The sequence below is a fragment of the Gracilinanus agilis genome, chromosome 5 (genome assembly GCF_016433145.1).
Source record: "Gracilinanus agilis isolate LMUSP501 chromosome 5, AgileGrace, whole genome shotgun sequence".
NCBI classification, from domain to species: domain Eukaryota; kingdom Metazoa; phylum Chordata; class Mammalia; order Didelphimorphia; family Didelphidae; genus Gracilinanus; species Gracilinanus agilis.
Window position 1 is genome coordinate 139,218,721 of NC_058134.1, and position 27,730 is coordinate 139,246,450.

Consider the following 27,730-nt stretch of genomic DNA (forward strand, 5'->3'; position numbering starts at 1 on the left):
TTTATATGGCTCAGTGAGAATGATTTTGTTACGATGAGGGAAATGCAGTTGCCACACATTACGACAGCCAGTAAGATGTTCCTTTTTTCTGAAGTAAGTGTAATTCTGCTGACCCAAGATAGTCATATCTTCATCTTACATTTCTTCAACCAGGGATATGTAAATTCTGGTGGCATTTGACAGTCTAAGTATACTGTTATAGTTCAAAAATCATTCCAAGGATGGGGATTGAGTAAATATTAACAACCCCCTCCGCTTAGCTTAGTAACTTGAAAATGTGCATAACATTAGTGAGGAAGCTTTTGTCAATCACATTCTAGACCAAATTAGTCTTAAAGTCCAAGGAAGAATCAAAGTTCACTTTAGTGCAGGAGTTTCAGTCTTGCTTTTCTACTTATTGTTTGCAAGTTTAAGGCAAAGAGAATGGTGAAGGAGAAAGAAAAAGCCATTGCTATTGTGAAGGTTATAGACTCTCCAAAGTTCAGACTGGTGAGCAAGTGCATTTTGGATATCTTGCAGCATTTTGAGTTGAAAAGTGCAGTAAATGCTGAATTGAAATTTAAAATCTTAGAAACAATTTTTTATCTTTAAAACAGGTTAATGGAGCATATGGAAAGAGGCTAAATCTATTAACAGGTTTTCGTGTCTGAATTGATTGAGTTTAGTGCTGTTTATTTTATGAAAATGTTAAAAGTCTATGTTTTATTTTTTATAAGCTTGTTAGAACCAAAGTAACATGCTGCTCTGGCTTTTTGTTTGTTTGTTTGTTTAAAGAGTAAACATTAAACTTAGATTCACGTTGGGAAGGAACTATATGCTATTTGTTCAAGTACTTAAATATTAAATTAATTACATTTTGTTGCCTATATTTAATAAATATATTGGACATACATAAGGTACATATAAGCATATATAAGTTAAAAGAATGTGAGTAAAATTATTATTCTCCTACATTGTATTTTCTTGGCTCAACTCAGACTATAAGGGAAAGAAATTGGTTTTTAAAATTTGCTTTTCTATGATTTTTTATGCATTATTTGTACTCAAAAAAATAAGTAGGCCTTCCTTCTCTGTTCAATGTTTATCATCTGAACCTCAGAGCCTGGCTTTGGCAAACAGATATGAGGCAGGATTGAACTCAACAGTGCATCCTAAAACTGTAAAAGTACTGTCTACTGCATTTAAATGAATAGGAGCCCCAAAGGAAAATGTGTTAATCTTTGAAAAGCTAAGCTTTTCATGTATGCATACATTGTACATGTACATGCTCCCCTACTGAGTTCTGCATTTATGCTTGTAGTTTATCTTCCTTTTATGTCCCCAGTTGTTCAACCTAATAGCCTCATGCTAACTTTTCCCATCAACCCCTTTCTGTAATAGTATGGCTGTATCTTCAGTGGAAAAGCAAAGCTGAGGAGCCAAGAAACAGTCTTAAAAACCCAATCAGCCTTCTCCTCAGTGTTTCAGGGAGACAAAGGATGCATTATGTCTGAAGACCTTATCATGTATCCTTTCAATCAATCATTCATTGTTTACTGAGTATTTATCCTCTACCACTACATTTTAAAGTGCTCTCTGGGAAACAACAATAGTAGAAGAAATAATCCTTGTTGTTAAAAAACTTAAAGACAAAATGAAAATCTTAAGAAAAAATAATCACTAGCCTTTGTGGTACATATAATACATGAAAAAGAAATTTAAGAGGCAGACAAGGATCAATGGACTGAAATAATCAAGGAAGCCTTTTTAATGGAGGTGCAACTTCCCCTGATTGGCACTTAAAGGGTGAATGGAATTTTCATCTGTAGAAGGGAGAATGGAAGACATTTGCATCAAGGTTAGTAGATTAAACAAAGAGTGACCTGACCAGAGTGGACTGAATGTTGGGGAGGAGCAGGAGAGATGTGGATAGATAGATCAGATGAGGCCAGGTGATAAAGGACCTTGAAAGCTAGGGAGAGTTTAGATTTGATGTGATTGCCAATAGAGAATCATATTATCATCCTGAGTGGAAAAGTAACTTGATAAAGTTGGTGATTTTAAAATATTATTAAATTATTTTTCTACTATTAAGGATGGCTTGGAAGGGAGAAAGAGTTGAGAGCAGGAAGAACGTTATCAGACCATAAATTAGACATGAATGAACTCTGTTATCATGGGAATGGAGAACATAGGGCTTTCCATTCATACCTCTAGTTTATCTTCCCAAATCTGAGAGACATTGTGAATGAAAAAAAAATTCATGACTCAGTGACCCACTATGAATAGCAGATAAAGAGTAAAAATTAAAAAAATAATAAGTTAGCAGTTGGGCAGACTAGAAAATAATGGTCGCACTAATAGAAATGGGAGCAGTGAAAAAGGTATGAGGTTTTAAGGGAAATGAGAGAGGTAACTGTTCTGTGTCCATGTTAATTTTGAGTTAATTATGGGACATCTGGGCAAAATATGTATCATATAGATTTTCAGAGTTGAAAGGGACCTCAGTGATGATCTAGCTCATTTATCCTTGTCTTGACAAGTGGTCCTCCATCTTAGCTCACTCATCCCTGCCTTGACAAGTGGTCCTCTATCTTAGCTCACTCATCCCTGCCTTGACAAGTGGTCCTCCATCTTAGCTCTCTCATTCCTGCCTTGACAAGTAATACTCCATCATCAACTTGAAGACCTCCAGGGATGTAGAGCATTATAAATGTTATCTCCAGCACATGTGAGAGGTAAGGTTGGGAGATGTAATTTTTATTTTTTGTTTTTATGTGTGGAAAATTAACATATGATCAATCATCTTGGATTTAGTAAAATTTAGAGTTTTATTTAACACTCACTTCAAGTGGCACCTCATAAATATATATATATATATGNGTGGAAAATTAACATATGATCAATCATCTTGGATTTAGTAAAATTTAGAGTTTTATTTAACACTCACTTCAAGTGGCACCTCATAAATATATATATATGTATATATATATATATTCCCTTTCTTGAACTTGATCTTCCTATCCCTTCCCCCAATTTTTTTTGTATTCATTTTTCATTTAATTTATATTTATCCATATACATGTTATTCTCCCAACCTTTAATATCTTTCCTGAATAGCAGTAAATCTCCTTCAATTTTTTTTTTCTTTTAGTCTTTGAATGCATAAGGCCTGGGCCAAACAACCATTTTTGTCAAGGCCAGACATGAACTCAAGACTTCCTGTCTGAGGCAAAATTTTTGATAGTTTAAATCAACAAGCATTAATTAAGTTCCCAGTGCATGGTATATGTTAATAAATGTTTGTTGAATTGAATAGCTCAAATCTACAGAGGTCAATGAGAAGAGTCTGACCATATTCTATAAAAGAATAAAGACAGACAAGGCAACTTCTGCCAAAGAAGAGAAAGGAGACTAAGGAGCTCATGAGAACTGCTCCCAGAAATAAAAGAAAATTTAAAATAGCCTAATGACAAAATTTTAAGTTTTCCTAAGTGAGAACATATCCTAAATATAAAATATTCAATATTGGGCCAAATATGTTTGAATAAATTTTTTTAAAGTTGCACAATCATGATATTATGCTGATGTTGATTATGATGGCAGTAAAAGTCTATCTTCATTTAAATGGGAAAAAAAATGAAACAGGGAATAAATTTGAATTGTGAAGAAGAGGCAATATTACATCAATAAATTAAAATTTTGATCATGGGAACCTTAGAATAGAGAGATACTTGTGACTTCACCTTTAAGATTTCAAAGATTTATGTTAGTATCACTATGGGAATTCCCTGCATTGAATTAGATCACATTGTCTGTGATTAGGTGATTTTAGTTTTTATGGGTAGCTATAGGAGAAAAATCATTATTTAGTGAATACTCTTGTGGTGATACATCTCTCCAGATATTGCTTAGTTGGGCCTTTTCTTTTCAGACCCATAAATGTAGCGTTTCTAACTCAGCACTTGGTAGAGCATGAATTCAGAAAACCATAGAGGCATCTAAGTGGAAGAGTACTGCACTTGGAACTGAGAGGAGCTCGAATTCTGCCCCAGATGCTTTGTTAGCTGTGTGACCCAGGCCAAGGAATTTAACCTTTCTTTGCTTCAGTTTACTCATCTTTTAAGGTGAGGATATCAATCAGAAGGCTATGGTGAAGACTAGTATGAGAGAACATATGCAAAGTATTTTACAAACTTACCAGGATAGACTCACAACCTTTTATTGATTTTCAGGGAATTCCCAGTTGAGGAAACTTCTTCTAATTCAGGTAGTCGCCTTCTGTAAAATTCATAGTCTTCGGGTGCTGCAAAGTGAAATGACTTTCAGAGAGATCCAGATAGTGTTCAAGCAAGACTGGAACTCGGGGCTCCCTGGCTCCAAGGCCAGTTCTCTATCCATGATGCCCTGATTTCTCCATTTTTCATCTTTGTCTGTTATTATTTCAGAGATTGGAGCTTGGATTTCATTAGTATAGGGAGTTACAGGTGAGGAAACTCCATTTACCAAATGAGGCTCACCATCTTCTTGGCAACTTGGAGTGTTCATGTTAGGGTCCTATGAGGTGAAGCAATTTTTCCAGGGCCATAAGGCAATATGTGTGAGGAGCAGGAGCGGGGAGAGGGATTAAGCATTTATACAATGCTGACTAAAGGGCAGAAAGCTTACAAATGATCTCATGTTATCCTCACAACAATCTAGGGGGATAGGTGCTATTTTATACCCATTGTACAATTGAGGAAACTGAGGCAAAGATTAAGTTACTTGTCCAAAATCATATCACATACCTAGTGAGTGTCTGAGGTCTTCCTATGACATGCTGCCTCCACTGTAAAACTTTGTTATGTAAAATGTTGAAAATGGAGAATCCTCTTCAAGCATGATTTAAATGAACAAATATATATTAAATACCTACTATGGAGAGGGTATTGTGTTGAGTGCTGGGAAGGGAAAGATTAAAATGCCATGATTTCTCCATGAAGGGAGAATAATAAACCCTATTAAATTGATAAATATGTGGTAGGAATATGATTTGGCAGAGTTAAGTATAACAATAAATGGGTAGAGATTGGGAATAAAAGAGAAATCCAGATGAGTTGTTCTAGGAATATATGATATAAAAGTGAGGTTCATTTGGGGAGTTTGAGGGGGGTATGTGGAAAAGAAAAATTTTTCAATGTGAGCCAAGAAGGAATAAATTAAATAATATTACATGATATATTTACAAATTTATATTACATGTAATATATATTTAAATTTTTATAATTAATTTTATATAATTATAATTATAATTTTTATATTTATTCAAATATTTATGTAATAGAATAATAATAATAATAAAATTCTTTAAACAGAGAGATGAGAAGAAAGTACCTTCCTATCATATTGGTTTGTGTTCAGTCATTTCAGTCATATTCATCTCTTTGTGACTCTATCGTAGGGTTTCCTTGGCAAAGATATTAGAATGGTTCACTATTTCCTTCTCCAAATTGTTCTACAGATGAGGAGACAGAGGCAAACTGGGTTAAGTTCTGTCATATGCATTGTATTAAAGGGAAAGCAAATGCATAAAGAGAGGAGTCAATATGTTGAGGTTAGGGAATAGCTACATACTAAGTGTGACAGTTTGTAGAGTTCATGAAATAACATAGCAAATGTATGTTAGAGTCCAATTATGAAGAGCCTTAAATGCCGAACTAAGAATTTTCCATTTTCCCTAAAGGTAAAGGGGAGCCATTCATAGTTTTTGAACAGAAGAGTGAAGTGGTCAGACCTATATAGTAGAAAGATTATTTTGGTAGTTGTGTAGAGGATGTACTTGGCAAAAAAGAGAGAATGGAGATAAGAGAACAATCTGGAAGACATTTCAATAGTCCAGGGAAGTTGAAATGAAGTCCGAATTATGGTGATGGTGATGTGACTAGGGAAAAAGAGGGATGCAGAGAGTCAACAGGACTTCATGACCAGTTGGATATGGGGGAAGAGCATAAAGAGGAGTCAAAGAGGTTTCAAGTTTTGAGCCTGGGAGGAAGATGATAAATTCGTCTGAATATTTCAAGTTTGACTGGCCTATTAGAAATACAGTTAAAGATGTTGAGAACACATTTGAGGGTGTAGAATATGTGGGAGTGAATTTTCAGAGAGGAGGTTAAGGAGAGAGGAAGGGTCTGGATACAAAGTCTTGGGAGTTATCTAAGTAGCTTCGATAATTGAAATTATGAAATTAGATTAAGATCACCAAAGGAGAGAATGAAGAAAAACAAGCAAGAAGGACTCAGGTCAGAGCTTGGGGCATATACTAATGGGGGGCTGGAGACAAAGAGGTGAATGACATAGTCAAAAAGGAGACTTAAATGATGAAGCCAAGAACAATTGTAAGAACTTTACCCTGGAAACCAAGTCACATGGATCACTGGAAAGGTCATTAGACTTGAATTCTGAGGACATAGAATCAAATCCTAGCTTTCCCCCTTAAAACCTGAATGATGTTGGACAATTTGCAAAAGTCGCCTTCAACTCCAATGATCAAACAGCAAATTTACTAGGTATTACTAAGTGCTAGGCATTGTGATCACCACAAATGGTACAAAACCAAAAATGAAACAGTCATTTTCTCAAAGAATTTACCTACATGTAATGCAGAAATAATCCTTATATGTTTAAGTATTGTTCAGTCATTTCAGTTGTGTTTGACTCTCCATAAGCCCATTTGGAGTTTTCTTAGCAATGATCCTGGAGTGATCTGTCATTTCCTTCTCTAGCTCATTAAACATATGAGGAAACTGAGTCCAACAGTGTTAAGTGACTTGCCCAGAGTCACCCAGCTAGTAAGTACGTGAAGCCATATTTGAAGTCAGGTCTTCCTGATTCCAGGTTCAGTACTCTATCCAGTGTCCCACCTAGCTGCCCCTATGTCTAAGTGTATACCTTCCCAAAAATACAAAGCAGATTAATAAAACAAGCATTCCTTAGTTGTTTTGTATAGTATAGATGGCAGGATCTATATTAAGTACTAAAGATATAGATTCAAGCAAAAAAGATAATCTCTGCCCTCTAGAAGCATATATCCTATAGGGTTTGGGGGACACTATACAAAAGAGGAACTAGAAAGCAGGGGAGGAGATATGAGCACCCAGTAGCATGGCTTGGAAATAGCCTCAAAGTGATGTGGACATCTGTATTTAGCTAGAATAAATAAAAAAGTATGCCAATCAAAGCCCAGAATGGTCCAAGATTTTGGTTAGGAGAAAGGGAAGAGGATTGGCAGAGTGGAGAAGATATGCTGTGGAAATGGCTGGGATGGGAGGCTGAGTACTTGATACTATCAAGATAAATTCCTGGTAGTTTGGGGAGGGAGGGCACTAATGGTGGTGGGGTATCAGAAAAAAGGTTGATGTCAAAAGTGAGGTTTGAATATCATTTTGAAAGTTAGAGATCCGATGAGATAGACTAAGGATAGGTAGAATGTGAGATGGCCAGGGAAGAAAAGAGGCATTTGAAACATTCTATATCTGTGATCTTCTAGTCTTAACAATATATACAATCACAGAAAAGACAAAAAGGATGAGTTCTAGACAAGGCTGTGATATCTAAACCACTGGTACTCTTTGAGAAAGCAATTTCAGTTGAGTGGTGGACTCGGAAATAAGATTGAAAAGACTTCAACAAAAATCAGGAATGGTGGGTTTTACTATGACTGCAGTTAGAAATTGGAAAGAGAGTACGCTTTCTTGAATTTTAGTAGTGAAAAGAGAGAAGAGATATGGGTGGATAGTGAGAGGGGGATAGATGAATCAAAAAAAGACCATGCCTAGATTGTGAAGAATGAAGGAAGTCTGTTCTTTGTCCAGTTCTTGGTTCACTTTCTTTTTTCTTTTTAAACCCTTACCTTCCATCTTGAAGTCAATACTATGTATTGGCTCCAAGGCAGAAGAGTGGTAAGGGTAGGCAATGGGGGTCAAGTGACTTGCCCAGGGTCACATAGCTGGGAAGTGTCTGAGGCCAGATTTGAACCTAGCACCTCCTGTCTCTAGGCCTGGCTCTCAATCCACTGAGCTACCCAGCTGCGCCCTCTTGGTTCACTTTATAAAATGAAATCTAGCTATTTAAGACGGAAATGTGCTTAACGTTCAGATCCTTCATATTAAATACAGCTTATTCTTCAATAATAGTCGCAGTAGATTCTAGGCATGCTTTGAAATTAACTTTCTTGGGAGTTCAAATACATGAACAGATTTTCTAATACTGTCTTGGTGGCTTTTTCAAATTGAGCATAAGTAATGGCATGCTGCAGAATCATTCTCTTGGAAGGACCTTAAGTAACATAGTTTTGCTCCATTTGGGTGGACCATACATTTATTATAAGTAGGAAAATGTTAGCCAAGAGTTTATCTGCAACAGAACTGTTTATAACAAGAAAAATAGAACTTCAGAAAAGAAGATAAGTTTCCTTTAACTTCATGTGATATTCCTTTTGAACACGAGATGCTTGATTGCATTTATTTAGTATTTAAAGTAATATTTTAAGCATTTATTTAATACAATAATTTTATACTTTAAATAAAATAGCATTTTAACAAATCCTTACAAGAAATCTTCCTCACTTTTAACTTGATTTGCAATGAAGTTTCCATCTATCCTGATGTGCCTATTCATTTCTATCAAGCTGTGATTCCTAATTGTTCCTACTTTTAGCTAAGCTATGGAATAGATCTAAACTCTCATATTTAACAACATTCAAGAACAACTGGTTTCCATGAGCACCAGAGCTTGTCTTTTAGCCTCCATAGAAAAATACTCATCCTCTAGGTTATGTTTTATCCTTCCAAATACCTCTATTCTATTGCTATCTGATAAAGATTTACCAAAACGTAATGAATAGAAAATTTGTTAAAATTATACTAGAAGTAGCAGTGGGGGTTGATTTCATTAACCTATCCTGATTGAAAAAAAAATATATATATATATATGTACATATACATTTTTTTTCTTATTTCCCTACTGCACTAAGTTATCTGGAAGCATCTTGGATGTGTACAATGGTGGTCAGGAGATTTCACCAGTTAATATGGGACTTACCAATGCCTCCTGTCCAAGAAGTCAACCTGTGAAAAGGGAAACTCCAGGTAATAATGCAAATGCTATTTTTATATCCTTCTAAAAATAGCAACAGATTAATACATTTATAACCCATATCAAATTGTTTACCATCTCCAAAAGAGGGAAGGAAAGGAGACAACTTGGATCTTATAATTTCGGGAAAACACATGTTAAAAATTGTTATTACATGTAATTGGGAAAACAAAATAACTTTGAATTTAAAAATAAAGCAGAACAGACATATAGAATATTCCTTTGAAGGATAAATGGTTAAATCACAGTAAAATAAATAAAATGAAAATAGCAAAAGGTCAATTTTTGACAATATATTTGCTGAAATCACACCAACTCAGCCAGCTAAATTAGATAAAACTCAGTGTGCTCTTTCCCCTCTCTTGCCACATAGGTTTTTCACTGCATTATTAACTGACCCAACAAGGAGGTTGAGCTATTTGGGGCAGGGGGGGTGAACTGCATATTCCTAAACCTACATCATTCCACCTAAAACAAACTGAAAGAAGTTTTCCATTTTTCAACTATTTCAATACTTTAGCAAAACAAAATTAGATTACAAACAAAAAGTTAAATTGGTGAAAAATATTTGTCAAATGATTATTTAGTGTCATGAACAAATGAATTAATTTTGTTCTTTTGAAGTGACACTTATTTCATTTGCATTTTGCCATTACACCAAAAAATATGAAGAATAATTAGGAATTTAGAATCACTTCTACTTTCTAGAGACTAAAAAGAACTTAGAGTTCATCTCTTCTGTTATTAATATTGCACAGAAAGAAATGCAGCCAGAGAACAAGAGTAATTCTCTCAATTCTGGTTATTCTCAGAGCCAGTACCCATATTTCTTGATCTTTTTCTAGTTTTACAATGGAAATATATAGAAAAAATTAAATGGTTACACTGACTTCCTAGTTTAGTGACTCAGCATGTTCTTCAAAATATTGACATTAAAATTATACTTAATTCCTTAAGGACGTGATAATTTTTTTCTCCCTTTGAGTCTCAATGCCATAAATAGGCATATTAGGCATAGCCTGCCTAACATGATAAATTGATCTACGTATATATCTCTATTTTTATGTACAAATAAGTATATTTTAAAATACTTGTCCAATAAAAAAAGAATACATGAAAATATTAGTTCAATAGGGTTATTTTTCTAAGAAGTAATACTTATCTAAAAATTTTAGAATTTTAGTGTTATTTCTTGGATTAATTCTAATGAGTTTTTCAAAAAGAGGGCCATGAAATTAAAATAAAATTCAATTCAAAGAGATGTAGAAATATAGATTTATTTGGAAAATTTAAGTGGCAATAATAATAATATTATATATTTGAGAGCAAGGGGGAAAGCCCCCTCCCCTTTTTGAATATAGGTCTTCTAAGCCCCTGTGATTCAAATAGGACCTTTGAGATTCTATGAATTTCAATTATGATATATAAAAGTTTTAAATTTGCAAATATTTCAGTTAAAATGCATGATTAGTGCTGTCATCTAAGAAAATATAATTTCACTTAATTTTAATCTTTTTATATTATTAAGTACATTAAGTAAAGTTATCCAAACAGATAGAATCAAAGTATATTTTAATAATATTGCTTTTGATCAGAAACAGATACTCGGGCTCTGGCAAAAGAGAGGCAAAAAAAGGACAATCATAATCTCAGTGAGTATATATATTTTTCTAATAAAAGTAAACAGATTGAAAACTAAATGGAACTAAATAGATGGAACTAAAATACTATGCTGTCTTTTGAATGCTCTTCTTTGAGTTACTTCATGTCAAATGAATATTAATTAATTGTATAGGTGGAGGAGGGAGGGAGATTTTGAAACTGGAAATTTTTTTAAATGTTGAAAAATGTTTGTACTTGTAATAAAAATATTTAAACCTATATAAGCATGTCCTGTATAATATCATTAGATAAGTTAATAAAAACAGAATGATAGCTAAAATTATATTACAGGATGCTGTTTTTCTGTGGTGGGTAAAGATGGAAAGGAGGTGGCACATAATAGATGAAAGAGTAGATAAAACATTACAACAAAATTTCATGACTTTACAAGAATGTTTGGTTCTAATAAATTAAAGAAATTTTCATGAAATTATATTGGTTATGACAACTTTGCACAGAATATGTCTTTTTTTCTAACAGCAAATTTCTGGGATTTTATTACACATGATACTCAAAATAAGCATCAAGACTTTTTTGTTTAGTGAAAAATTCTGCTTACCTTTCTTTATCACTTCTCTGTTAAAGTGTGTATGGCTGAGTTGAATGTATTTACTTTTATTAAACTGTATTATGGCTCACTGAAGCAATGGTTTCTAACCAATAAAACTGCCTTTGGAAATTTGCAATCTTTTAAAGTAAAAGAATTTTAACCATCTCTTCTTTCTGTACCCGATTCCTCTATTGATATTAAAGATATCACAGTCCTTTCCCCAGTGTAATCCCTGCAAATATAGCTCATGCTTGCATTTTGATCAATTGTATCCTCTAATAGATAGCTAATTGAGAAAACAGGATAATTTTTAAAGAGTATGTTGGCAACACTGTGTCTTTCATAATACATAACTAATGTACAGTATACTTAAGTTCTCAAGTGAGCTTGACTAAATGAGCATGAAAGCTCATTGTCCTAGCAAACAAATTCAACAAAATGATAAGAGTGAGAGGTGAGAAATAAAGGATGGTCTCCATCAACAAATCACATGTCCTCACAATGTTTGGAGATTAGAAGCCTTCCACAATAGAAGAAATTAACTTTTAACTTCACTTCCAGGAATGCATGTCTGAGGTGTTGTCAGTGCATTCTTTAAAGAAATAAAGAACTTTTATATAGCTGGAGCAATATTTGGTGCTCATGGCTGGGCAGTGCCAATAGAACAAAAATGACAAGAGTGCCTAAGTTAATTTACAGTTTTAATGCTATAGCATTCAAATGATCAAAGGGATCTTTTATAGCACTTGATAAAAATAATGGCAATTTATTTAAAAAAAATAAGATTTAGAATAGCAAGGAAAATGATGAAATATAAAGCAGCGAACATCAAAACTAATTGATATAGTTTTAAAAATAGAGATGGCTGAATGGAATAGACTACAGCAGGGTGAAACAGAAACAATGATATTTAACACACCAGTTTTTAGTAAAGTGGAAAACAAATAACTTTGGAAAGAATTTTTTTCGTAAATGTTGTTGGGAAAACTATAAAAAATAGTCTTTCAGAATTAGCTTAGACCAACATTATGTGCAATAATATATTATAAATGGATGTGATTTTAATTTTAAAGGTCATAGTATTTAAAAAATATATCAGAAGAGCAGATCGTTCACAGCTATGGGTAACAAGATAGAGGCAATTACAAAAGATGAAATGGATAACTTTGATTAATGAAACTGAAACTTCTACAAAAATTTAATCCACCTAAGATAAAAAGAGAAGTCAAATGGAAGGGGAACAAATCTTTGTCAGATTTTTCTGATAAGGGATAGGTATTCAAGATGCATAAACAATTAGAAACAGATGGTGGAGTAAAAGTAAATAGCATTGCCTTCCTTGTCACCATATTTCCTTCATAAAAAACACACCAGACATAATTAATCACTGTGAGGTTTTTTTTTTTCAGACCAGGGCAACTGAGGGAGACAGATAAAGGCATTGGGATAATGAGAATAGGATATATTCAGGAGTACTCCCAGCAGTTGTATTACAGAATCCAGAGACTGAAAGAGGGCATAGATTGAGCACTGGGCAGGAAGAGATCTCAGGGATCCCTGAACTAGCCCAGGTTACAGGAATGGCAGCCATCACTCATCCATATCTGGGTCACAGATCCAAAGGGGGCAGGAGCAATGGCAATCTTGGGTCCCATCTGTGTAACGGGCAAGGAAAAGTCTTCAGAACCAAAAAGTAGCTGTGTGGCTCTGTTCTCAAGGGCAGAGAAGAGACTCAGTTTTAGTCTCTAGCCCAGTATACAAGTATTCAACAGAATAACAAGGAGCCCCAGACTAAAACAGAATCTTCACTTCAGTCAATCTGAACCTATAGAGCTTTGTGGGTTAATAGTGGTGGAGTCTAGCCACAAGTTATTGCATCTTCCATGCAGGAACAAGCCAACAGACAGAAGCCTGGGTTAGGAACTTGCAGAATTTAGACCAAGAAGGATGTGAGTAAACCTTACCTTGGGTCATATCATCTTGGGAACACTGTAAACAGCAAAAAGATGTAAAAGGAAGCTCAGACCACACATTCCCCAGAAATGCATAGAGCCCAGCAGCAACAAATCCAAAGAAAAGAAATAGGCTAGAAGAATAAGCAAGTAAATATAGATCTAATCCTAGTGATATTTGGTCAAAGGAGGAGAAAATTTTTTTTTCTTAAAATAGCACTAAAAACTATTTATAGTCATATGAAACACTAACAAAAGAAATGCAAATCAAAGGCAACTATTAGATTTTATCTCCTATCCTGAAAACCGGCAAAGATTACCAAAAAATGGCAACAGTCAGTGATGTAAGTATTGCAGGGAGAGAGGAATATTCGTATATTGTTGGTAGTGTAGTGAATTGGGAGAACCGTTTTGGAAAGCAATTTGTAATTATGTATAAAGTGACTGAAACGTCCATATTCTTTTATCCAGTGATTTCATTACTGAGTTTAAACCCTGAAAAAGCCATTGATAAGAAGAAAGCAAGCTTCTTCATTAAAATATTTATAGTAGCACTTTTGATGATAGCAAGCAATTGGAAATAAAATAGATGCCCATCAATTAGGGAATGACTAAACAAATTTTAGTCCATGAATATAATGGAATATTATTACTATGTTGTAAGAAATGATGAATGCAACAAAGTATGGGAAGATGTATATGAACTGATGCAAAGCAAGAAAACAACATATACTGTAACTCCAATAGAAGTGATAAGAATAACCAAACACATTCAGATACCCAATCAAAAGTGAATGTTGCAAAATTATAAAGAAACAGCAGGACTCAAAATAAGAGATATGAGAAGATGCTCCCAGCTCACTTTTTTACAGAGATAGAAGGTCTATAAGTGTTACCGATTGCACACATTCTCAGACTTTTTGATGTATTGGTAAGTCATGTAGGCTTTTTCCTCTTACTGTCTTAGGCTTTAAAAAATACTCATCTTTAAATGGGATGGTTTTTTTTTTTTGATAGAGTGAGGAATACAAGTGAAAATTATAGAGATGCAAACCCCCCCCCCCAAAAAAAAAAGATATCAATAAAACTCCCTTTTTTAAAAAGAGAAAGATCTATTGCAGGGCATATGGAAAGTTTAGGAGACTTAAGAGTATGGGAAACATAGGCTGACTAAACACTGGAACTCTTCTCAAATACATTTGATTGTCTATTACATAGCATACAAATAAGAATAAATTTAAAGTGATTTGTAAAACTTAAATGCTGCTCTTCTAGCTCCTAATAGTAGATAGAAGAGAGAAACACAGGAACTATAACCTGTGGGCTTATAAATGATGATAATGGCAGAAGGGATTTGGAGGTGGGATGGTATGAGAACAATACTATGGACTGCATTGACTTCATTTTTATACTAACATTGTGATTAAAGATATCCTCTTATATTACTTCTTATTGACCTGGAGCATTGTGTTTAGGAGCATTAAATAGAAGAAACTGGAAGTAGAAACTGCTATTAAACTAGCTGACTATGTGCTCATTATTAACTGACCTACTCAAGAATTTTTTAAAGTAACTCTTTTAGTAAATGGCCCAAGCCAACTGAGACACCATTTAGTGGGAAAGATTATAATAATTCGAGGGCTTCTTCTAAGTTAGAGTAATTTTTCTCTTTTTTTGAAGGTCATGTGCTTGAATTTTTATGGGGAAAACATGTTTCAAATTTGAATATAATGATGACATATTGCAGTCTTGGCATTAGAGTGAAGAATGGCAGCTCATGGCTCAGTTCAGTATATTTAATTAAAATTTGAACTCTCTTGACTCCGGCCTTACATTTCCTCTCCCATCTCTGCAGTTTATATACTGTCATGGCCAATTGCAGATTCACAGAAGTCCACAGTAGAAAAGAACTTCAGAGGGGGGCCCTGACCTCCTCTTATAGACACCACCAACACAAATTACAATTCACTCAGAAATGATGTTGAAACATACAGCCACACTGATGTATTCAGAGACTTATAAAATGACTCATTCTCTTCAAAGCACAAGTAGACATTAGCCCCAGGAACAGAAGCTCCTGTAGCATTAAGGACTTCATGTTGGACAGTTCTCCTGGATAAGCTAATGTGAGATAGCTGTTACTTGAATTATGAACTAAAGTACCATACTGTGTTCTTTAAGAAATGGCTCTTCTTACTCTTAGTACTAATAAAGGAATACTCTTCTCTGCATCTGTTCTGGACTTGGTTCAACTGCTCATTGGAATCAGAGGTCAGGACATGTTGCTGAACCATCACTATCTCATTTCTTTTCATTCATCAGAAAGGGAATACATTTGGGAAGTACTAGGTTCTCTTATTTTAACACTTACTTCTTAATTCTCCATCAAGTAGGCTGCTAATAACTACTATTTTCTTCTATCTTGGGAACTTAGATATCAAGCAAGAGTTATTTAACTTAAAACAATATTGGTACATGACTCTTAAGAGTTTTAGTTTGCTGCTATGGGGTGTCATAGCAGCTGTTTTATAAAGTAGTGAAAATTTTTTCATCCACTGGAATATAACTTATCTTTACAACATAATAAATTTAACATATTATTCTGAACATTGAAAACATACACACTTTCCACACATTATTGAAAGTATAATACATTTCCCAATACTCTTCATTCAACATTAAAGACATATTTGAATAACATTGGCAGCTAGATTTCTCTTTCTAATTAACCATCAAAATGGAAATTTTACAGAACACATCTAATAACTGATATTTTGTGTAAGGTGAGTTAAAATATCAAACTAACAGATTATGAAGGAACTTCAAGCCATTTTTAATATTTTGACATAGTACCAAGCCTTTTTATCAAGAACTGAACCTTATCCTTTGAAATATGTCCTATATATGAAGGGAATGTTTGGCTATACTAATATTTGTTAGTTAAGATGCACTGTGAAATAATTTACTTTTGTTATTTAGGCTTATCTTTAACATTTCTTCTCTTAAATTTTTAAGTAGTGATATTTAACCCTTTCTCAAATTATGCCCATCAAAACAAAAAACAGCGATACAAAAAGAAAGACCATTTAGTTGAGAATCAACTGTGATATATATTTAGAGATATTTTGGTGGGATATTTCTAAAGATGAAATCATTTAGTAATGATTTGCTTTAGGCCGGGGGTCGGCAACGTATGGCTCTTTCTGCAAGAGCCATAAAGTCAATTTTTTTTCAGGCGCTGTTACAGGAGCATGCACTGTGAGCACTGTATGGCTCTCACAAAATTACATTTTAAAAAATGTGGCATTTATGGCTCTCATGGCCAAAAAGGTTGCTGACCCCTGCTTTAGGCAGTATGCTCACTAAGAGAGCTGCTCTTCTCAAAAGTTTTCTTGATCCAATTGTTCTCAAGAACAGATCCAAATAATTCTAAAATGTCTTATTTATCTACTTTGGGGGATTTGATGCATTCCCTCCTTTTCCTTTATAGAAGATTCTTTATTCTATTTTTAAAATCATAGATTAAAGAAGAAAGGGATAATTTAATACAATCTTCTGTTTTGAAACTGAGAAAACCAAGGATGTATTAGTGACTTTTCCAAAGTCTTAATGTAGTAAGGAGCAGAGGTAGGATCTGAAGCAAGATCCTATAAAACATAATACAACATTTAACATAATACAATTACATATTTTGTTACATATGTTACATTATGTTACAGATATATAACATAAACATATAATTAGATAACTAGATGAAATACATGTGATTTCTTGTAATTGTATAATAAATAATAAATTGCTTATTCAAAAGAAACATATTTTTACATTACCCATATCCAAAAATCTACATCTCATTCTTTTTTTCCTCTCTCTCCAATTGCCCCCCCTCCCAGAAGGCAGGTATTAGGTTATAGGTTAATGTCGTGAATATATCAATGGAGCACATAGGTTGGCTAATGATAACCCATCACTCTTATTAAATGACTAGTTTATCTTCTTTTTTTCACATATTTTTGGATAAGAGCTCCATTTGTAAAATGTTATTCCTTATAGTGTTGCTGCCTTTGCAAGCCCATTTATATATATATATGAGAATAGGTGTATATATTGACACCTATTCTCATATACACACAAAGTTAAAACTCATATGGGTGTTAGATTACACATGGTACAGAAAAAAATAATGGAAAAATACCTTTTGGGGATTCTTAAAATAATACCCAGTATGAGGATATTTCTGGTTCTAGAGCTATCACATCCATTTTTTCCCCCTTTTTGTCTATACCTCTTTATGACAAAATCGTAATCTTTGCCTACTTTTTTCAGAAGTCTTCAAAAAAGTTTATATCTAGTTACAACTGCACTCTGATTTAATGAGAATAATCAATAATGTTTCTTTTCTAATAGTTGAAAGAAGAAGAAGGTACAATATTAATTACCGAATCAAGGAGCTTGGCACTCTTATTCCAAAGTCTAATGATCCGTGAGTTCAACAATCATTTCTATAATAATGTCTATGGTTTCAATACTGGAAAAAATGGGAGAACCAATGACTAGGAAACTAGGTGGCTCAAGGAAAAGATAAGGATATTATAGAAACCATTTTAAAAAATCCATTCCAGGCTGACAGCTGCTAATGGTCAATGTCATCACTGAGCATTGTTTTATAAGTCTCTAGGAAATGAGTAGGTCATTTCCTTCTAGGTCTTAGTGGATTTCTATATCTGGAAACATACTGTCAATCCCAATGGGAAGACTTAATGTTATAGGGAAGGTGGATTAGTTTAACCTGTTTGATAATGATCCTGTACATCAACAATAATATTGTCGGGCTATTTTGGAGAAAATCTGAACTGCCTAGTTGTCTCAAAGATCTGGAGATATAGGAGGGAGAAAAGTTGTTTTTTATGTGTTTAACTCCTGTAAGTCAAACAATGAAGTAAAGTTTTAGTAGCCAAGTTTTGGTACTCTGCAACCTAAGAAGCTAGTTTATTCCATAAAGCCTTTACTTTTCAACTGGTTATGTTATTCTTACATAGTCTTAGGAAACTATCAATATGGAACTTTTAAATGGACTACATCTAAGAGTTTAACATATTCTATTGTTACATGTAAAACATGTAACTATTCAAGGTCTATAAATTTATCCCTTCTTGCAATAGATTCTGTTCATATGTAGCTATTGAAATCTTTCTTTTCCTTTGAGATCTTAAGTAGATCTCCTCTCTTCTATCACATCTCCCCCAATAACATAAACTAAAAGAAGCTTCTGTTTCCTTGAATTTTCTTTTTTTAAGAAAGCTTTTGATCTCTCCTCACCCTCCCCCCCCCATCAAATTCCATGTTGTATTATATTGATATGATTTTATGTCCTATTTTAACCATTTGAATGAAAGCTTCTTGAGTAAGGAAATTGTGAAAGTTTTCATATTTTTGGCCCCATGCCTAACAAATAGGTCCTTAATAAATGCTTGTTGAATCTAATTGCTCTAATAGAATTTATATAAACATATCAAAACCAGAACTAATTAAAATGTTAAAAATTAATGTTAGTAAACTTACAGAAGAACATGGAATAGGGTTATGGTATTTCAATCTCAAAAAGCTATTAGATGCATCTAGTCAACCTTCCCAGTCCTTTTATAGATGAGGAAACTAAGACCCAGAGATGATAAGTGATTTGTCCAAGATTATATTAGATTTCAGTTGAGGTTCCCTTTTCATTAGACCATATTGCCTATAATTTTTACATGAGTCTGATTGTTATTTTATAATTGAATACTCCAAAGATGCACAAAAAAAGGGAAAAAGGAGGAGAAATACAAAGCTACATGATGGTGTGGTGAATTTGAATTTAAAATTTAGATTTACTTAGGGAAAAAAAGGACAGTAGATTAATACACAGTAAAATGAGGCTACCCATTAATGATGGTTTAAACTCATTTTGTATCACATGGCAAGTAAATTTAACATAAAAATACATGCCTGAATGGGATGCTAATAAAGGAATGGCACTCTAAACATTTCAGGTTGTTTGTATATTTTTGAAGGAAAAACAATTTATTAGTTCTGTTGCTTTATTTCATATATAGGCACATTTTTTTTAGTTTAATCATAAATATTTTGATTACATCCTCATAGGTTTCATATGTAAGCCTAGCTTCAAGGCCATTAACCAGTCCATCTATTTGAGCCTCAAATATTTCCTTTACTTCAGAGAGAAAACATGAATGGTGAAGTAGTAGGAGGACCTGTGTTTTCCCTCTCATAGACCTTGGCTGTTTGAGCCTAAGCAAGCCACTTGTGAATCATCTAGGAGGCAAAACTCAAGACTAAGGTGAAAAGACGGTTTTAATGTATATTAAAGAAGGAATTTTCTCACTTGAGAACTGTCTACATCAATAAAATTACAGGTCTAATTCTAATCCCTCAGAATTGTTACTTGGCCAAGGTAACTCCCCAGGGTGCTGAATTTAATGGGTGCTGATAGCACTTGAAGGCTTTTAGCATTACAGAAACAATAAAGCTAGCACCTATTAAGAATAATTTTTTAAAATAGGAAGCAATTCAGCACTTTTTGTGATAGCAAAGAATCAAAAAAAGTAGATGCCCACCACTTGGGGGAACAATCTATCAAGTTGTGGTATATAAATTTAATGAAATATTACTGTACTATAAGAAATTACATGTCTAAATGAATAGAGAGTAGCATGGAAAGATCTATGTGAAATTGTTGGAGAATGAAATAAGCAGATCCAAGAAAACAATATACACAGTAATAATAACAATAATAACAATAATAAAATAGGTAACATTTATATATAACTTCCTACATTCAAGATTTTACAGTTTTATTCACAACAACCCTGGGAAATAGGTGCCATTATTATCTTCATTGTACATATGAGAAAGCTGAGGCAAGCAGAGGCTAATTGACTTACTTAGGGCCACAGAGTTATTAAGTGTCAGAGGCTGGATCTGAATTCAGGTCTTCCTGCCTCCAGGTTATCTGCTCTATCACCACACCACCTCTAGCTGCCCCCACACTGCAACAATATAAGGGGAAAGAATAGCTACAAACCAAAAAATAAAAAAAATGAATGTAATAAAATTATTAAGATCAAGTGGGAAACAAATGAAGAGATATTAAATGACATCCCCAACCCATTACTTTGTGAAGGTGGGAAGTTCATAGGAGAACTCATTGCACATATTTTCAGACTTTTTCAATATTCCAATTGCTTGTCCTAGTTATTTTTCCTTTCTAAAAAGTACTATTTATTATGAGTTGGCTCTAGGTGGATGGGAGGGAGACAGATACTTGGGACAACCTTGATGATATAAGAAATAGAAGACATTGTAAAAAAATTCCCCCAAATATATATTTTTAAAAAAGCTTCCAAATGGAAGTTTGCGGTGAGCACTTCTTGGTCTTCTGCACTTTCTTCTCTACTATGTCAGAGTCTGTCCAGAAATACCTGGGTAACTCTATCCCAGGATATGTGTCTGTCTCTCCACTACCATAGTAGATACCAAACCACAATCAACAAATAATTTACTCTGTGATATCCACCTCTGAAATAGAGTGTCATACTTGTACCAGGTCAAAAAATTTTCTTTTCCTTCCTACTTATAATACTATACAAGATTGCCACAGCCTTATCTAAAGTTGTATTGTAGCCAGTGGTAAAATTTTCCCATGTTATTTGAGAGGGGAACCAAGAAAAGTCTGATTAGATAACAGGGAGAAGGCTTTTCTTTTAGCCTTTTTTTTTTTTTTAACACTTACCTGCCCTCTTAGTATCAATACTGTGTTTTGGTTCCAAGCAGAATGGTAAGGGCTATGCAAGGGGGATTAAGTAACTTGCCCAGATCACTTAAGAAGTGTCTGAGGTCATATTTGAAGCCAGGACCTCTCATCTTTGAACCTGGCTCTCAATCTACGGAGCCACCTTGTTGTCCCCTCCTTTAGCTTTTAATGAATATTAATTAATGTATTATTATCTAGATACTATTTTTTACTCCTTTGAAAAGTAGAAGGAATAGAAAACAGGGTGGGAGGGAGTTTGGAGTGAAACATCATGAGCTAATGAGGAGGCTTGATGAGTTTCAAAGTCAGGAAACTTGGGACTCAGTGGACCTGGGAAAATAGGATGGTGGTGGGGGAATAAAGACTGACTACTAACTTTAAAATTGTGCTTAGTTGCTCAGGCATGCGCCTATGTCTACTTTAAGTATCATGACAGTCAAATGATTTTTTAGTCTTGAGACTTATTTATCTTAGAGAGAAGTTAGTCAAACAAGTATTTGTTAAATACTTACTATATATGTACCAATCAGTGTACTAAATAGTGGAGATGCAAAAAAGAAAAAAAAGAGAGAAATATGGTTTCTACTCTCGAGGGACTCCCATTCTAATGGAGTAGACAACATGCAAATAATTATACACATACAATATAGATACAGGCTAAGTAGAAAGTATTTTTGGAAAGAAAGCATTAGCATTAAGAAGGCTAAGAAAATACTGGTTGAAAAATGTGGGATTTTAGGAGAATTTTGAGGATAGTTAGGAGGTATTGTTAAGGAACGGAAGTATTTCAGCAATGGGGCAAGTGAAAAGAAAGAGTTGAAGTGATGTAGAATCAGATGTAAGGAAGAGTAAGAAAATGGGTATTATTATCATAAAGAATTGAGAAGGGTTAAGAAATTGACACCATACCATTCCAACTGTTTTCTGGACATCTAACCCCACATGTCCAAAATCCAACTTATTAACTTTTCCCCAAAATTACCACTGGCTCTTGATTTCTCTGTTAATTCAATATTCCCAAAGGATAGTTTTTTTTCTTCCCATGATCAAAAACTTTGATTGGAGCTCTGTTTCCTCTTGAGTGAAATCGAAACTCATTCAATTATCCATAACCTATCACATTCAGACTCCAAACTACCTTTCCAGTTTATTTCACATCTATTTATGTATACAGATGTGTATACACAATATATGTGTGTATACATGCACACAAAAACACCTGTAATTTTGTTGGTATAGAGAGGTCCCAGTGAAGAATGTCTATGATGCAAATAAAGACCTTGTTTGAAACCTCTAGTAGAGTGAGTTGCTTGGGGTACTGAAGGGTGTCATTATTTTCTGGAGGATCATAAAAGCAGTATGTGCCCAGAAGGAAGAATTGAAACTAGATTTTCTGGACTCTGGGGCAAGTTCTGTATGCACTAAGCCACACTGACTCTGTTGGTATACATAATCTTAATTTTATGAGTGGGGAAACCAAAGCTCAGAGAAATTATGACATCCCTATTCATGTAGACAGTAAATACCTGAGCCAATAATGTGAACTTAGACCTTTTGACTCTATGGGAAGAATTATTTCATTGCACCATTTTTGATACTTTGAGTTTGAAGCAGAAAAGCTTATAAGTGAAAAACATGACATGGAAGGAAAAAATGCCACAAAGCAATACTTTTACTAATGAAAAAACTCTTTGGCAATCTCTCTACCATCTAAACTTGTCATATGGGAACTATCCTACAAAGAAAAGGCTTTTTTCCATCTCTAGAGATTTCCTCAATTATTGTTGTTTATTTTCTGAGGTTGTTTATATGATGGCAAAGTAAAAAAAGAATCCTCATTCACTATGCTAGTTGATCTTTCCTCATGATATTAGACACTCGCCATAATGTGTACATTATAAAATTGATTATTTTAAAACCATGATATTGATTTAATTTTCCTGGATTATCTTTAGAAATTATTTTAATTTTGCATTAGTGTAAAAGCTGGGAGTGGTGCTAGCAAAACCATACTTTTAATCTTGAAAAATACTTTAAATTTGAGGTGTGGTGAAGGGGTGAAAGAAATATTTTATTTTTCAATTTTTTCCTAGATAGTTATTTATTCCTCATGGTCATCTTGAGGCACTGTTTTATAAGAGATTTCACTTTTCAAAGCAATCAGATACCACTCTCTAATTACTAGTTGTTTAAAATTCCCTTAATTGACAGATGAAAATCTCTTAATCAGACTGAAAACCCCTTTTTCAAGAAAGGGATATTGAGGATTAAACCAATTTCAAGCTTTGTGTTTTTTGAAGTTATTTTGTAATTGGTAACCCTGTAAAGAGTTGAAGGTAAGGAGTAGTTATATTTCTTATCCACAATTATATAGTTCCTACCATCATCTAAACCACATAAGATAAAGCTTCTAAGTCAGCAAAGGAGTTTTTTTTTTTTCAACATAAAGCAGAGGAGATGGCTTAAGAGTTAACATTTTGTGACTTCTCTTGCTCATACTGAAATCATTAGTTCCAGAGTCTACCATATTTTTCAGCCACAGGTCCTCCCTTACATAACCTAAAAGTGGTCAATATTCCTTTATTAGGATAATAAGTTCAGAAACGGAAGAAACCTTAGAACCATCTAGTGCAACCTCTTCATTTTATTAATGAGGAAGAGGAGTGATTTGCCCAAGGTTAGGTACAGGTGGTATTAAGTAGTAGGAATAATAGTCCAACTCAGACTTCTGTGACATTACCACTCTTTGTGTGGTACCACGATAGATCAAGGAAGCAGGTGATGTGGTAAGACCAAAAAAAATTCTGCTTCCAAAAAGTTACAGAAATTGTGTCTTTCCCACATACCCTTATAATGTCCCAGTGAATTTATAAAGAAGGGGACCCTAGGAATTACTTGACTTTCATATGACATTGATTTTTTTTAAATTTCCTTTTTGTAACAGCTAAAGTCATTGTCTACATACTATTTATACATAGCACAGAAAATTCATTTGCAAGCCAGATGGCATTCATTCTAAGCATCACTACTCAACCTTAGAAGACTATATATGATATTTCAATGTGTTTCATGTATAGTTTACAGGAGTGAAATCTACTATGCTTCAAAAAAATGGACACTGAAAGAAATCTAATTTTATTTCATTATTGTCTTATTTGTTTATGCTGCATTTATATAAAAAAATTTCTACTGTCCCATCAGCTAGAAATTTAGCCAGGGATTTCACTAGATCTGCTTAATATGATACAATTTATGCCTACTTTCCAGTGCATGCATGCAAATACTCATCTGGCATTGACTCTACTGATAGATGTTCTCAGGAATTAAAATCTATGGTCTGTTCCATGTTTTCAGATTTGGAATTTCTTCTGTAATAAAAATATATGTGTTTTAATAAAATGCACATTTCCATCATGCAAACCTGAAAGATTAACAGAAAGTGAGAAGCCTGATGGTTTATTGGAAAGCAAATTGGACTCGGAATCTGGAAGCTATGGTTTTAATGCTATTTCTACCACTAATTAATGTACTTGACCTTGGACAAATCACAACCTTCCTGGGTCCCAGGTTTCTCACCTTAAAAGAGGCTTGGGCAAGCTAACCTCATCTATGGCCTCTGATTGCTCTACAATTCCATGATTTGAAACAGTTATGTTTATAGCACTTTACAAAACTGATCTCAAATAAATATCTAGCATTTTCAATCGTTTTGCTGCAGTTCGTAAGGAAAGTTTTGTTAACTGATTTAAGAAAGTTTTGCATTATTAGTAATATAATAATAAATCACTGAACTGTGTGGTTTGTCTGTTACACAATCAATGAGAATCGGCACCAGTATGGACCTTTTTTTATTATTTTTTTCTAACAAGCATAAAAGCAACCTTATTAGAAAGTCAGGTAAAGAGAGTAGTATATTTGAAATGATCTTAAAAAATTTAGGCTTAAGTCCTCAGTAATGTACATTTCCTAGTTCATTAATGCAGAAATACTGCACATAGATTTTAATCTCAGAGTTAATAATAAAAGCAATTTTCACTAAAAATATAAAAACTGTAATGGTAGAATCATGATATTGCATTTAGCTCTCCCACAAAAAGTCACTTTATTACTTTCTTTTGACACTTATTTTCATTCAGGGATTAATTTTACTATATAAGGGCTTCTTAACTATTCTATTAAAATTTCTATTCAGAAGCAATAATATCTAAGAGTGAATAATAGTCATGTAAATCATTATTTCATATTAATGTAAAAGATTTTGTAAGTTCTTATGAATTCTGCTGACATGCACAATTGTGAAAAGGTTATCTCTACCTTCTGCAGTGATATGCGCTGGAACAAAGGAACTATTTTAAAAGCATCAGTGGAGTACATCAAGTGGTTACAAAAAGAACAACAGAGAGCCCGAGAATTAGAACACAGGCAGAAGAAATTAGAGCTGGTTAACCGACAGCTTCTCCTTCGAATTCAGGTTTTTATATGAATGTTGCCATGAACCACGAAGCTTATGCACCATTTTTCCTGTCCTCGGTTTTATTCATTGGACTCATTTATTTTTTTTCCTTATTCACTTTTTTTTCCCTCTTCCATGAAGGACAATTTGAAATGCCTTCAAAAGTTCATAGAGCAGCTTGTTTCAGCTTGTTTCAGTTGGGTTTTAGTTAGAAAATCCAAAACCATGATGACCTTAAAAGGGAGAATATATGCATCTGGAGGACTAATCACAAAATTTCAGGAATATGTCACTATCCCACTCACACAGGATATTTCCAGCTAAAAGACACACACACACACACACACACACACACACACACACACACACACACATACACACACACACAGTGTGTGTATGTGTGTGTGTGTATGTGTATATTATACTAAGTACCACATTTGTTTCTCAAATAATATCGGACACTAAATTCTTCCCCTTCTTTTTTTCCTTTAATAACATTCCGATGGTTTGGCTTGCCTCGGGGTATGTTGTGCCAGGTAATATTAAGTCACTCATCACCTGTACATGTGACACAGGTACCCGAATATGGATTTCCATAATTCTTACCCCTCAAGGTTTTTTTCTTCCCCTTAAGATGGCATGCATATTTGCCAGGTAAAGTACTTGCTAGCTTTACATAAAATTGTCCAGGACTGTTGTGGGAGGTTATTCAATACGAATAAATCATCAATTTTTCCACAACCTTCAAGGGGCTCTGTGGAAATATGGGATTATCTTGGGTTTCTAGGGGTTCCAGGGAACAACAGGATTGGTGGGAGGAAGGGAGATGGATTTTTTTTCTTCTTTTTCTTTTTCTTTTTAGTTAGAAATAGCCTGCTTTCTATCATGGTGGGGGTAGAATTGCAATTTTTAATATTGTAATGTTTAATAGCACAATAGCTCATATGATGAATGCCTATTAATTGTATGGATCCCATTGGGGGACTATTATATTGAAAGTACTTATTGAATTCTTATTTCTAACTACAGGAACTGGAAATACAGGCTCGGGCACATGGTCTGCCCGTCATATCTCCACACAGTGCAATTGATTTGGTTGCCCATACCTCCAATCATCAGACCTATCCGGAGGATAATTCAGTAGATTATTCCCAAGAACTGACTCTGGCTCAGAGATCAAGAACTGACCTCTGCGATGGATCCACAGCTTTTTCTTATCCCCTGTCACACTTTACTGATTTATCATTTAGTGCTGCCTTGAAAGAGGAACAAAGATTGGATGATATATTACTGGATGATTCAATATCTCCATTTGGAACAGATCCTCTGCTCTCTGCCACTTCACCTACAGTATCTAAAGAGAGCAGTAGGAGAAGTAGTTTTAGCTCAGATGATGGAGATGAGCTATAAAAAAAGAAAGGAAAAAAACTGAACAGACCTGATCTTCATATTGGGAAGAAATTCTATGCTGGTGCTATGTGATTATGCTCTGAGTCTGGTATATTGCTGAGGCTTAATTTTTATAACAGTAAGTTGTTCATGGCAAGCTGGGTTTTGAGGAGTTTTGAAGCAAAGGAGACTGCTCGAAGATGCAAAAATTAAGTTGGAGAAATATTTTTGGCTAAAGTTATATCATTTGCATGGATACTTCTTTCTTTCGGCAATTTTCAACCAATATTGAAATGGTTCCCAGGAAAGGATGTGTGAAAATTATATCTAAGAAATAAACATAGGAAATAGACTTCTACTTTAGAGTTAGTAGCACACTGAAGTTTGAAAGTAGAAACTGAGCTAAGTGCTTATGGACAGAATCAATTACAGTCAACAAAACCAAGAAACCACTCCTTATTCATTTCTATCTTGCCCATTGCCCAACTTAAAAAATAAAATCAGTTTATTAGCAGCTAGATTGACAGATTTATGGTTCATTGGCTCCCCCTTGCCCTCTGGTGGACATGCTAATGAGAGCCCATAGCCAAATGGAGGCGTATTACAAAATGGAACATCTGCCCCTGGATAATTAGAATTAAATCTACAGTAAACACTGGACATTTTCCAAAGCAGTGCTGAAAATTCCCAAGCACTTTAACAAATTGTTCTTCATTCTTCTAGCTATTTTCATTTCATTTAGCCTCAAAGCCTCACAGTTTAGTTGATGATAGATACATTCAGTCTAGAACAAAGAAACTTGA

The 27,730-nt window shown here is 34.1% G+C and overlaps 1 protein-coding gene across 1 annotated transcript; it reads left to right on the forward strand.

Annotated features, from left to right (window-relative positions):
* The first annotated feature begins 413 nt into the window (after positions 1 to 413).
* Positions 414 to 27,730, forward strand: TFEC (transcription factor EC). The gene is made up of 6 exons (XM_044677251.1): positions 414 to 489; positions 8,990 to 9,104; positions 10,707 to 10,763; positions 17,683 to 17,758; positions 25,409 to 25,556; positions 26,568 to 27,730. The coding sequence occupies exons 1-6, from the start codon at positions 424 to 426 to the stop codon at positions 26,946 to 26,948; spliced, it is 843 nt and encodes a 280-aa protein (XP_044533186.1). The 5' UTR covers positions 414 to 423; the 3' UTR covers positions 26,949 to 27,730.

Bases quoted from the DNA above. Each gene is read 5' to 3' on its own strand.
- TFEC (XM_044677251.1), top strand. From the start codon at position 424: ATGGTGAAGGAGAAAGAAAAAGCCATTGCTATTGTGAAGGTTATAGAC. The intron at 9,105-10,706 runs GTAATAATGCAA...GCTTTTGATCAG, and splicing joins TGTGAAAAGGGAAACTCCAG to AAACAGATACTCGGGCTCTG. The intron at 10,764-17,682 runs GTGAGTATATAT...CTTTTCTAATAG, and splicing joins AAAGGACAATCATAATCTCA to TTGAAAGAAGAAGAAGGTAC.